General features: G+C 39.8%; 2 protein-coding genes and 1 pseudogene across 2 annotated transcripts; all 3 read left to right on the top strand.

The window, feature by feature from the left end:
- LOC122013503 overlaps positions 1-13,641 on the top strand; it is a 73,991-nt pseudogene that overhangs the window by 23,683 nt on the left and 36,667 nt on the right.
- On the top strand, positions 161-3,892 carry LOC122017537. Its single transcript, XM_042575183.1, has 2 exons — positions 161-335; positions 1,936-3,892. Exon 2 carries the CDS (start codon positions 1,967-1,969, stop codon positions 3,884-3,886), a length of 1,920 nt encoding a protein of 639 aa, XP_042431117.1. The 5' UTR covers positions 161-335; positions 1,936-1,966; the 3' UTR covers positions 3,887-3,892.
- On the top strand, positions 6,180-7,427 carry LOC122017539 (EID1-like F-box protein 3). Its single transcript, XM_042575185.1, has 2 exons — positions 6,180-6,275; positions 6,366-7,427. The coding sequence occupies exon 2, from the start codon at positions 6,419-6,421 to the stop codon at positions 7,331-7,333; it is 915 nt and encodes a 304-aa protein (XP_042431119.1). The 5' UTR covers positions 6,180-6,275; positions 6,366-6,418; the 3' UTR covers positions 7,334-7,427.

The following is a 13,641-nucleotide window of genomic DNA, read 5'->3' as shown; positions in this document are numbered from 1 at the left end:
ATGACATTAGAATTATATGAGTTGGAATTTTTATCAAAAATTTATATAACTCTCGATTTAGAAAAATAAAAATTTGAATTTCATTATATGTGAAACAAATATCCGGATCCCAAAACTTTCGCTGTCAACGCGTTATTGACTTTGGCGTCCGCGCAGAGCAATCAGCGAGTCAAGAAAGAGAAAGAAGAGAGAGAGTGAGGAGAGAGATCGGCTTTCGTCCAACCCAATTCCCGTTCCGTCAAAACCCTCAGCTTTTGCTCCTCCGCTCGGCGATCTCGCTTCCTGTCATCGTGCACCGACGACGCGCCTTCGCCGGACTGCGTTTGGACTCCTAGGTTCAGCTCGGTCTCTTTCCTTTTGCCCGGCCGTTCTGTTTCAATGTCTCGATATGCCTCGCTTGTTTCGGTGTTGTACGGATTTCATATGATCAGACGCGAGGATTACGCTCGTTCTGTGTGTATCTTCCATTCTTTATATTGTTCTTGATGACAAGATGTGATTACTCGTTGTCTTTATTTTAGTGATTCGCCGTGAGGATTCTTTTGGTGTAGTTCGATTGATTTTTGCATCTTTGTGGTTCTCATTTGGTCGGTAGTGTATTCAGTGTTGGATCATTGGCTGCTTAGCTGATTAATTGGGTATCTATAGGATGACATTTTCCAACACTTCCATAGGATTCGTTGTTGAATCCCTTGATTTGTTCGTTCGTTCATTTTCTTTGGTCGTTTTGATTTGATTGTGTCGTTGGCTCCTCTTATGCTGAAGTGCTGTTTTTATTGCTTATGAGAAAGGGGGGCATTTTACCTGACAAATGATTACACTTGGGGTGTCGGGTCAGAATATCCAGTTCGGAGTTCTCTTCTCTTTTGATTCAGGATTACGCAATACAAAAAATTATAATCCACATGATAGTTTTGTGCTATTGATTGCCAGCGACATCTTATCTGACGTTCTGGTTCATGTTCTCAGACATTTCGTTAAATTGGAGACAAGATCAATCTGTTTTATGACTTATCTGAATCTGCATTACATTGCCCTTAAACTGCATGTATTGTAATGTCAAGTGTTTTTTTGTATTTTGTCTCTGTTTTAAAGTAGGTTCAAATTGAGGTATGGCTCTTGAACCACATCACAACCAGGCTCACTTCTAAAGTTCATACTATTTCCTTGGTTTCAGGATCATTACCATTAGGACCACTAGTTGCACATGGTTTGAGATAAATATGTAATATCAAAATCATCTGCTTCCTATGTGATACTATTCTTGTTGCAAGAAATGTGGTGAAGAAATTGTTTTCTCCATGTTTTTTGTTTCATCTACTTTCAGCTTGTTACTTCCTTTGCTCTTATTTCTTTTCATTTCTTCCTTTTGTGACTTTCAAATTGACTAGTCACTCAAAATTGATTAAGTTGAGTTTATATATTTCATCCTCAACTCGACCAATATGACACAATAGCTTAGAACCATTTGTCCCTGGACAATACCAGCATAGACTGGTTACATGGTGTCATAGTTTGCTGATATGAATATTAGGAACTGTGCATTTGAAATAATTTGTGGGTTTTGGTGTTTGAGTATTGCAAGTAAATAGTCGTGGAAACAATGGAAAGGTAACCAGATGCATGTATCTGGGAATTATCTTACTTAAATGGGTTACTAGCAATCAACTCACCAATGGATCTGATGCACCAAAGCAGCAAGTTAACAATTGAGAATGTTGAGTCAAAAGGATGCAGGTGTCAGACATGCCATACTCCAATACAAAATTTGGGCTACTATATCTGTGATTATCATACTTTTCTTTCTATAGTTTCATCATACATATCTGGGAATTTATGCATCTCTTTCTAGTTTTATTATTGTTTGGTGATTAAATTGTCTCATGGATATCTAGTCTACTAAGATTTTTTTTTTCCTTCAATAATCTCTTGCAGGAAAGTTGCTGTGATTGAAATTGTGAGAGTAATGTCTTCGGCATCTAAAGCTAAGTTGATAGACAAATTATCTGCAAAGGCAGTCAAAGGACAAGACAAAGTCTCTTTAAAGGCTTCAGCTATTCCTAACCATGGAAACGATGTTCCTTCAAATGTCTATAATCCTGATTCAGGGACATTCCACAATATTGATACAACATCTTCTGGGTCCTTGCTGATGAGCCAAAATAGTGGACGTTTCAGAACCATAGATGAAACTGAGGATCATTCTTTTAGTTCATTTGCTACCACCGGCCAGTTTGATTCAATTTATAACCATAATGGCTACTCTGGCGAAGAGGACCAGAAGGAGGAAACTACTAGCAGTTGTGGACCTCGCATAGAATCTATACTTGGCTGTGACATAGACAAGCGTGAGAAAATTCGGCAGAAAAATGAGAGAAAGCATCAACGACAGAAGGAAAGACGGGCTCAGGACCTGCATGAGCGTTGTAGTAATTATCTCATATCTAGGAAACTAGAGATGCTTGCTCAAAAAATTATAGTAATGGGGTTCTCTTCTGCAGAGGCGACAATGGCTCTTATACAAAATGAAGGACGGGTTGAAGAGTCCATTGCTTGGCTACTTGAACTGAGTGAAGAAAGCAGGCACCATACTGCAGCCAATGTGGATAGTTCCAACAGTCCGAAAATAGACATCACTCCTGAGCTTGCAAAGATATCCGAGATGGAGTTGAAGTTTAAATGCACGAGGCAGGAAGTTGAAAGGGCTGTGGTTGCATGTGAGGGTGACTTAAAGAAGGCTGAAGAGACATTAACGGCAGATAAACAAGAAGTTAAAGCTGCTTCATCAAAATTGGAAGAGGCAGATGACTCTGTCTCAGTAAATGATTTTGATAATAAGATGGCAATGCCTGTCCAGACTGCCTTGTCAATACCTAAGCAAAATAGATTACTTCCAGATGGCACCTCACAACTTAGAGATGAACGAGATTTAAACTATAACAAAACTGTGACAATGGAGGCAATGAAATCCACTAATAAGAATTTGCATTCCTTGAGAAGGATACTGCCTAAGCCTGATTGGGGAAGGCCCCAAGTTGTTCCGCCCATTGATCAAAGGTGGTCAATTGCTAGCACTGCTCCATCTGTCTCCTGCCCTTGGTCATCCTCTTTGCAGGTTGCTGTTCCTCTAACCAACCGATTTGCAATGACAAGTAATGAACCAAAGCCTACCTTGCCAACAGTAACATTGAGGGATCCTGTCATGGTAATGCCGCAGCTCCAGTCTAGTCATACCAAACAAGATCCTGCATCAGCAATCCGGAACATTAGTGCAACTCCACCAGCTTCCACAAGATGGTACCCAAACAAAGTATCTAGCATGGAGATGATGTTGGCAAATGGAGGCCTAGGACCTAGCTCGCCCTACTTGGGTTTGCATGGTTCTAGTGCCCAACAATTTGTAGACCATAATAATTTCCCATCTGGGTCTAGCATGGCGGAGTCCTTTGTGAGTAACTGGGATGCTGCTCCATTCAGTTTTTCAAGTTCATCAGCATCATCACTCATGGTGCCTTCTTCCCTTGGGCTCTTTACTGGCTCACCTTCTGGGCTATCTTCTACATCTTCAGTTAACTGGAGTTCGGATGGATCAACACTATGTGATTATACTTCTATAGATTGGAGCATGGATACAGCCGTTCTGAAGCCATCCATCAAGAACACTAACTTGTCTTTGACATGGTCTACTATGTTCATGGGCGGCAAAGCGCCGAGGCCTGCTATGAACTTAGCTGATGGTGCCTACATTGCTGGGTTGCAGGATGGTAGTCTTGTGCACGAAGACTCCTCCATGAACTTGTCTGGCTTACATGATTGGTCTTCCCCTTTTGCAGGGAACGACCTACTTAGCGTACTTAGACGCTATTTCACTAACTCTTCGATCTAAGAAACTTGTAACATGCAAAAAAGGAGAAAGTATAAAGAAGAAAAAAAGAAATGGATTTATTGTTGTTTGATCCTCTGTATTGAAATTTTATACCTTGACTCCTCTTTACTATATGAACAAATATGCATCCACACGGTGCGTTGCAATGTTCTTGATCACTGCATTTCTACAAAGCAAAGGTGGCTTCGCTCATCCGAATCGTCAGCCTTCAACAAAATGAAAGGATATAAATTACGATATCGAACCGTCTTAGATGATATTTAATTCTCAGGGAATAACATAATTCTGACATTGGAGGACCATCTCGGAGGCTCGATCATTGCATTGCTAGGTTGTTTATATAGTGCACATATATGATTAGTTGGCACAAATAATGAATTGCACTGGTCTGAGAATGGCAGGTGAGAGATGAGCTGAAAACTCTAATGATTTGATATGGTCAAATACATAAAAATAGTCAAGGTCAAGTCAATTCAGTTAAATAATTGTGTGTATCCAATGGGTTGAGGTTGGATTAACTTTCACACGACGCCAAATAGTCAAAATACAGTAAGAATTTGAAAATAATAATAATAATTTAAAATAAAAAAATAAAAAAATTCAAAATTGGGACATCTAATAGTGGTCCAACTTGCACTTGGAAGAGGATATCAAGTTCAATTTGATGTTAGTTCATGAAAAAAAGGCTTAGAAACAAATTTTATTTTTCCAAATGCACGAGCAATAAATGGCATGAGACTGCTGGTCAAGCAAATATTTTTTTTTCTAGTTGTCTCTCCCTATTTTTTTTTATTATTGTTTAATTCTTAACAATTTTTCTTTTACAATTTGCATGAACAACGTAGGGGGGAAAAACTACAAAAACCCAATTCACATGAAGAGGAGTTGATCAATCTTCTAGTAGAGTTATCACAAACTACTATAAAAACTTAACAATAATTGAAACCCAAATTCCGAAAACCAAAAACTGGCAAAAGCCTATTTTTTATTTATTTATTTAAATAGTCAATACCATATCCATTATAACTAGGCATATACGAAAATGCAAGCAGGCACCTAATAAATTTCTATAACAGGTTAGGTGCACCTAAACGATTCAAGAGTCCATACTTCGTAAGCAGTTAATCAATAACCTACATGCAACTTGATGGGCCAAATACTGACAAACAATATTGTTTTGAGATTCATGCGTCGAAGAATTAGTCTAATAATTCACTTGGTAGTACCTAGCTTAAAATTGAAAGATATTCTTGTAAAAATTAACTCAACATCAATCCATCAACAATAGGAAGTAGGAACCAACAATTTACTCTTTAAAAAACTAGAATATATAAATTCGACAAACAAAACAAAATAATTAATTGGCGTTTTTTCAGCAACCGAACTCAGTTGTTCATGAAGGAAAAATAGATGCCATACGAAGGAAAAGAGACTCAATAAATATTCCATTTTTGTCATGTTGCCATTTTTAGGCAAAACTTTCCGCGTTTCATAAGACAATCACGTGGATCCTCCATGTGCTAAGCAATTGCTCCAAAAAAATAATAATAATGATTAAGAAGCTCAAAATTTGACACGTAAGCGTATTTATTTTTAATCCTCGCTCGCTAATCGTTATGATTTCATCAAATCCAACTTCAACTAAAATATCGTTAAATTTATTTTGTTTCATAGTTCTTTTGCCTTTTTTCATCCACTCCGCAACGACACCAGTGTTTTTTTTTTTTTTTTTTTTTAAGAAAAGCAGACTAACAAACAAACAATCAGTAACGAGAATGCCGGTTTCGCACGCGTCGACTCCACACTAACGTGTACGGATCGATGGCGTCCACGTGGTCCTAGTACCTGAGCACCGGCGGCTTGCCTCGACACGTACCCTGCGTTCTCTAGCGCGGCAGCACGTGCACGCCCCAGATATTTTTTGGACCCCGGAAAAGATATTTTGGAGTGGCTCCTGCTTGCTCCGCGTGTCCTCCACTTTCCCTGATCTCAAAGCACGACGCCGGTGAAACTGACCATACTGATGCGGGCACGCGTCCCGCCAGTGCCGGAAGCAACGCGTGTCGCTTCATCCACACGTCAAAGGTCGATGGGTGGCACCCGGTGTTGTCTGACCGACACGCGTCCAGACGTCGCATTCGGGCGCTAATCCGGTCCAACAGGTCGAACCTGGTTTTGTTTCTCGGTAGAGCGCAAAATGCCAAAATCAAGGGAATTTAACTCGATTTAAAATTTTGGAAAGATTCTGGACCGGTCTGGGCGCAGGATTTTGCCTAATCCACTCGGTTTGTCAATGATAATGCGATCTATATAAACCAAATTAGCCCACTCGGTCTGGTTGAAGGCCTGAACGCCAAGTCGCCAACCGACCTAATCCAAACCTAAATCTGTGCGCTCTACTCTGTTTCTCCGCAGCCATTTTGATCTAATTTGCTTTGCTTTTAGTGATGGGCATTCGATTCATTTCGATACGTTGCAGGTAAGAGAAATTAGTGCAGCGGGGCAGTTGGATATGTTGGAGGAGAGAGATCGATGGAGAGGAGTAGAAAGACTCAAAACTGCAATTCTTTCTCGAGCTCAGACCCCTCGACGCCGACCTTCGGCTCCGCCGCCGCCTCTCCGAGCATTGCCAGCGACGCGAACTCGGGAATCCTGAACGAGACGGTGCTGGTGCTGGTGTTCCGCAGCATCAATTGGGACCCGCACGTCATCTGCGTGGCTGCCTGCGTGAGCCGGCGTCTCCGGGCAGTGGCCAGCCGGGTGCTCTTCCGGGAGCTCTGCATCTCGCGCGCCCCGCGCATGGTGACCGCGCTTACCGCAGGCGGCGCCGCCCCTGGCGGCCGCCTCGGCGGGGGGTGGCACTCCCTCGCCAAGCTCCTCTTTTTCTGTTGCGGGTTCGCCGCTCCCACCCGCTTCTTCGCCCTCGACCGCCCCACGCCGGGCCACTTCATCGCCATCTCGCGGTTCTCCAAGACGTCGGGGCGGTCCTTCCTGGTGCGCCGCTGCTGGGGCGACCTGCTTTTCGTCAGCGACCCCTGCGAGCACCCGGAGGTCGGCGGCGTCGGGGAAGATCTCCTGGGGGCCTACCGAGGGGTGTTCCGGGGGTTCATGAAGTCGAAGACCCGAGCGTGGCTGATTGGGAAGAAGCAGGAGCTGGAGAGCCGCGTGCGGTGCCCCTATTGCGGCGCACGGGTTTGGAGCATGATGGCGGCCGGACTGGTGCCGAAGACAGCGTCGAGGAGGCTCGGGTCTCACGAAGGGAGATTGGACTACTTTGTGTGCGTCAACGGCCACCTTCACGGATTTTGCTGGTTGGCGCATTTGTCGACTGATGAAGAAGGAAACAACGACGAAGAGGGCGGCGGTGGCGGCGACGACGACGAAGCAGTTGATAGAGATGAAGAGTTCGTTGAGGATGACGATTACGACGGGAATGTGGCGCTTTGAGTATATTTGCTGAGTTCCTCCCTGTGGTGCTCTGTTGCTTCTCCTACCTTTCTCGATCGCGTGAATTGAATGAGAAACTTAGATTGATGGCGAATTTTGTCTTCACGTTTGATCTCATCTGCGTTGGCAGTAGATATTTCGTTTGTCTTTGGAATGCGATGCCACCGATAAAGGGACTCGATCAAGATTGAAGTCTCACTGTGTGATATCATGAAAACACTAGCTCCCTCCTCCCTCCTTGTTGGCCTAAGAATCGTCCTTTTTACCACACGAAAAGGGAAAACACTAGTTACTTGTTGCGTCGGAGCTGGATTAGTCGGCATTAAATATCTGAATTTTCTTTAAAAAAAACGCTAGTTATGCCTATCAGTGGAATGACTTAATAGAGTTACAGGTCATAGATCATATCCCCAACTGTAGGGTTGGCTCCACACGGCAGTAGATAAGCTTGCTGTCGATTGTGCGGAAGCTGCCAACTAACCTTTCGGGCACCCTTCGCATCTATGGATGCGTCCATAAATATATTTGAGCTTCATAGAAAAACTTAACTTTTAAGTTACCTCCAACTCAACGCGATAATATTTTTAAACGTCATTTACACTTCTATTTTTTAAACATCTAAATATTGCTGCTTGATTTGAGGTATTCACATGTAAATATTTATGGATTTAAAAAACTATAAGATATCTCTTGATATGAGATCTTCGATGTACCTTAAAGTTACGATATTTAAAATGGATAATATATTTTAAAACTATGAGAGCTTAAATTTAAAGCGATAAGTGAATATTTTTTAGGCATAATAAATGATTTTGGAGTCATGGTTTAAATTAAACCAAATATTATGTGGGATGGTCTTGAATAAAGTTACAGGAAGATCCAAAGTAGATCAAGATGATTAGATGTCCACGAGGAAGGTCTAGAGCGAGTCAGGGTGACTGATGCTCGTGAGAAGACCCGGAACGATCAGGTAAAAAGTGACCAGACGCAGATGCTCGTAAGAGAGGTCCAGAGCAGGTCAAAGTGATCGGATATGGATGTTTGTGAAGAAGGCTCGGGGCAGATCAGGATAACCGGATGATCGCAAGGAAGGCCCGGGGCAAGTCAGACGTCAGAGTAATTGAATGCTCGTGGGGAAGCCCAGGACATGTTAGGATAATCAAATACGAATGCTTACTGAAGGGCCAGAGTAGAATGCTCGCAGGGAATGCCCGGAGCGGATCAAGGTGATCAGATGTTCGCGGGGAGACCCAGAGCAATCAAGTCAAGAATGACCAAACGCGGATGTTCACAAGGAGGCCAAGAGTATGTCAAGATGACCGAATGTGGATGCTTGTGGGGGAAGGCCCGGGACAAGTCAAGGTAACCGAATGCTCGCGAGAAATGTTCGGGGCAAGTCAGGGTAACCGAATACTCGTGAGGGGATCCAAAGCAGATTAGGCTGATTGAATGCGGATGCTTGCGGGGAGGCCCAAAGCAGGTTAATAGTAACTAGATGTTCGCGGAGAAAGCTTAGACCATGAAAGTAATTGTGTTCTTTATTTGAAGGGAGGATTGTTGGGATACAATCAAAATCCCACATTAGAAAGATTTAGAAAAGATAATAGGTTTCAAAGAATATAAAATATCTTCATTGGCATAAGACCTTTTAGATATAGTCTAAGAGCAAAAACATAAGAGCTTAGATATAAAGTGGATAATATCATGTTATTGTGAAGATATATAAACATTTTTTAAGCACACTAATGTGTTTATATTGAGGGAAAACAACCATATCATTACCTCCCATTCATGTCTCTTTCACAGCCTATTCTATACCTCATATAGAGTCGTACATGTATTCGACGGGGCCTGAAGCGCATACTAAAAAGTGACCCTTTTACTACGATAAATAATGATAAAGTTTAATTTACAAATAATATATATACTAAATACATAAATAAATAAAAAATAATATATTATTATAAACACTACTGTCTAGCTATTTTAGAGGTAAAAATATTTATAAAATCTAAATAATCCAATTGTCGGACTATTTCTTTCTCAATGTATAACATTGATAGTTCATTTAGTGTATCCTGTAATACTGAGACCAATACGGTGACTGTAGGTAGTAGCAAGGCGACAAACAGTAACCACCATGCAATTAGGTTGTTGTTCGCACAAACGACCGGGATAGCATGCGACAGCCACCGCGCCGTGCAATTAGGTCACACGAGCAAAGGCCAACAATCACCAGCCCGTGTCGCGTGAGATAGCCACTGCGAGAATCGACGCGATTAGGTCGCACAAAGGGTCGTTGTTGCACGATTAGGATATAATTGGTGTCGCATGTTGCAAGATGAAGAAGAAGGTCAAAGAAGAAGATTAGGATTACCTCTTGTTTAGTGAATCCATGCATCGGTAGAAAAGAAAGTTGGAGAAGAAATCACGTGTAAAGAAGAGCAACACTAGAGAAGCAATTGCATTCAAAGAAGAGTCGTGCATCGGTGCACGCCTCGAAGTCATGAGAATAGGTTTAGCAGCCATTCAGAGTTCATGCCTCTCATTTTGTTTTAGGTATAATTAAAAAAAATGGGCCTTTCATTGGGTTGGGCCCTGAGGTGATTGCCTCTATGACCTTATGGAAGTTACGGCTCTGACCTCATATACCACTTATAGTTATAATTTGAGAGCCAAATGGAAATTCTGATAAATTAATCAATCATTAAGTTACCGTAGGTGAAGATTTGAATCCCAGTGTTCTGGTCGGTGTAGATTTGCGTGGCCATCAACATCTCGTAGTGGAGATAAATGAAGAGTTGATACAGTCATAACACGAAATGTAAATATACAAATGTAAATTGTGATCTAAATGATCTGTTTTTTCCTATTCTTTTCGTCTGATTTTGTAGATTTGATAAAATGATGCAATCACTAAATTTATATAATTTGATGATCTTTAATAAAAATTTATAAATCGAATTGCAGAGTATAAAGTTTAATTATGAGACAATATATTTATGACCTATAAAGGAATGTTTTACCAAAATAGTGAATGATTATCTAATATCTTTTTATAAATGGTATAGAATAAAGACAGATACATAAATTAGAGTTTGGGTGTACTTTAACTTAATGTAATAGTCTTACGCTAAAGAAGAGTTTTGTATATATACCGTCCTATCGTATTTTAAAAAGGCTATTTTCAAAACTCTAAATCCGTAAACTCAAGATCATACAATAATACTTTTATTGTTAGCCAAAACTCTCCATCATATTATTATAAAATAAAATAAATTATGTATATAATAAAAAAATCATTACATTATCCTCTTCAACAAAACAACTATAAACATCAAAAAAACAAAGAATGACAATCTTATTTTCTTTTCCGAAGATCTCAACTATCTTCGACGACAAGACAAGGTAAAATAAGAGTTGCTCTCGTTGAAAAAGAAGAAGGACCTCGGTTGTTATTAGTCGGCTAGAAAATAATAAAAGAAAGGGAAGGAGGGTTGTTGCTCTTGAGAAGAGGAAGTGTTGAAGATGATTCATATTTGGCTGACATAGGGCACGACCTTGTTGGGAGGCATGGTCAAGTCATGTCAGCCACTGTGGGTTTGATGAGTGCACATAAGAAGTCAGTTACACGGTTATACTATAGGACACGACTAAGTCGTGCCTAAATCAATCATGATTTAAACCAACATATTTCTTTATCTTCATGCTTATTGGATCAATTTTGTTAGACCTAAATCAGCACTTTTGTTTGATGATTCAATTTGTTTATTTATTTATTTTGTAAAAAAAAATAATACTTGATAAAATTTATATAAATAATAATAATTTAAAAAATTAGGGTGGGCTATAGACTGACCTAATGTGGCTCCGTCTCCAGTATAGAAGATTTAGGTATTCGCTTATTTTTTTTCTAAGGTTGTTGAAAGGAGAGCCTTTAGGTTAGTAAATGAAATCGAAGATGTTTAGCCTTTGATATATGATTGTACTTGAGAGGTGTAGCCAAAACAACTAGCTGTCAATTTTTTCCCCCTTATCTATAAAACCTTTGCAAATTTCTATTTTATTGTCTGACTTTATAATTTTCTGGAAATGTACATCAAATGGTGCAAATTACTCATTACCTTAACTGTCCTATTCCCTTCAGTGTCTATATCTAAATATTTAGTCATGAAATAATAATAATAATAATGCTAAGGTGCTTAATGCAAACCAAATTTTTGGGTGTCTATCAATGTCATATAGGTGAAAGTTTGTAAGTTCAGTAGAATTTTATATAGTTTTTGATAGGTAGTAAGGTTGGCAAGGTCATTGCTCGATACAAGTCTCAATAAGCCCCATTCATGTTTATTGATCATAGTGTCTTGTAATTTTGTTTTTTCTTATCATCTCATCCCAAAAATCACTTGGAAGTTAAAAATATGAAAACATGTTCTTGCCAAGGGTATAATTTTCTTGTTTCACCTTTTCGAATTTCTATTTTAACTTTATATAGATATTTAGTCCTAAACTAGTTGTCAATTTTGTGGTTCTTTAATTCTTCTGTGTTCGAGATGTTTGTCAATATCATCGTTTTCTTGGCATGTCCATGGATCTCAACGTTCATGCTTGGCTCATGCTACTGTACAAACTTTTAAGTAAAAGAAAAGATCACAAGTGATTCTCAATTACTAATCAATAAGTGATTAACAGATATCACAAGTGATTCTCAATAAGGAAAGAACAACTAAGATTATAACTTTCAAGTAAAAGAAAAGTTCTTCCATAATCCTCAATTACTTGAGGAAAAGGCTGCTATGGATTTAGGGTTTTTGGTTTTGGGATGAATTCACTAAATGAAACGACATCTAAATAGTGTAGGGGGTCAGGATAAAACCAGGTAAAGGAGATCAGGGAATCTGAACTCAGTAAAAGGAAACACAACCAATGGAAAAGATAACAATTTTCGCCATAAAGAGTGTCTACAATTTTGCATGCTTCCCAGTTTATTTCATTCCAACTGTCTTTCATGTTAAATGGCCTTAGCTATTGGAGTAATTGCATTTGCTAAAAATGTAACGTTAATGAGGATCCTGAGCATAATTTGTATTTAAAGTTTTCTCAAGTGTGGAGCATATGCTGGAAATGCATACTTTCTATAATAAAATTCAAGACACTATCAACTGTTATATAATTCTTTATATACATCGAACATGTATAGTACCTGCTCTACATTCCTTATGTTCGGAATCGAATTATATTCACCATGCAATTCCAACTCCTTTTCATTTTATTGTTTGTTTTGAGCAGCTGTATCTGTATAGCTGGAGCGGCTTCAATCACGAAAACGATCGTCGTCGATCAGAATTGGTCTGGAAATTTCACCACTATTCAGGCTGCTGTTAATTCAATACCTGATGGCAATCAACAATGGATTCAAATTTTTGTCAAGCGAGGAGTATACAGGTATTCTCTCTGTTTTTTTCTGAAAGAGAAGCTTACGCATGTGTCTGAAGTTGTACCATAGCAACAAATGGTATTACTTCATTGTTGATATATTCTTGTAGGGAGAAGGTTAACATACCAATGTCGAAGTCATTTATTGTGCTCCAAGGTGAAGGTCCTACCAAGACTAGCATCGAGTGGGATGATAATGGCGATACCATGAATTGTGCAACCTTCATTGTCAATGCCAATGATTTTATTGCTCGAGATATTGCATTTGTTGTGAGAACTCTGCATCAACCTCTCTAATAAAACACATTCATGCTAACTAAACATAAGAATACGGATCACATAAACCAAAAGGACTTTTTATACTTTTTTATAGACATTAAATTATTATCCATTGCGCTGAATTTCCACAAATCTCTTCACTTTTTATACAGAATTCATTCAAACAACCAAGTGGTGGACCATATGTAGTGGCAGAGGCAGCTCTAGTAGGGGGAGATAGGAACTCCTTCTATAGGTGTTCTTTCTTTGGCTATCAAGACACCTTGTGTGACTACCACGGTCGACACTTTTACGAAGAATGTTGGATCGAAGGCGCTATCGACTTCATTTTTGGCTTTGCACAATCTATGTACCTGGTATTTTTCGAAACATTTGTGGTTAAGCTGCTCGAACCTACATTATTCGATACTGATTGCTGTCGTGTATGCAGAATTGCGTCTTGAATTCTGTTGGACAAGGTTGGTTGATCGCAAATGCTAAGGTGAACGAAAGCTTCGCAAGTGGGTTTGTGTTCAAGTATTGCACCATTCGAGCCTCAACCAAGACTTACCTTGGAAGACCATGGAACAATTGGTCCACTGTCGTTTTCTACA

This window comes from Zingiber officinale, chromosome 8B, assembly GCF_018446385.1.
Source record: "Zingiber officinale cultivar Zhangliang chromosome 8B, Zo_v1.1, whole genome shotgun sequence".
NCBI lineage: Eukaryota > Viridiplantae > Streptophyta > Magnoliopsida > Zingiberales > Zingiberaceae > Zingiber > Zingiber officinale.
This window is presented reverse-complemented; position numbering and strand designations above follow the sequence as displayed.

Excerpts from the sequence above, each read along its gene's own strand:
- LOC122017537 (XM_042575183.1), top strand. The coding sequence starts at position 1,967 with ATGTCTTCGGCATCTAAAGCTAAGTTGATAGACAAATTATCTGCAAAG.
- LOC122017539 (XM_042575185.1), top strand. The coding sequence starts at position 6,419 with ATGGAGAGGAGTAGAAAGACTCAAAACTGCAATTCTTTCTCGAGCTCA.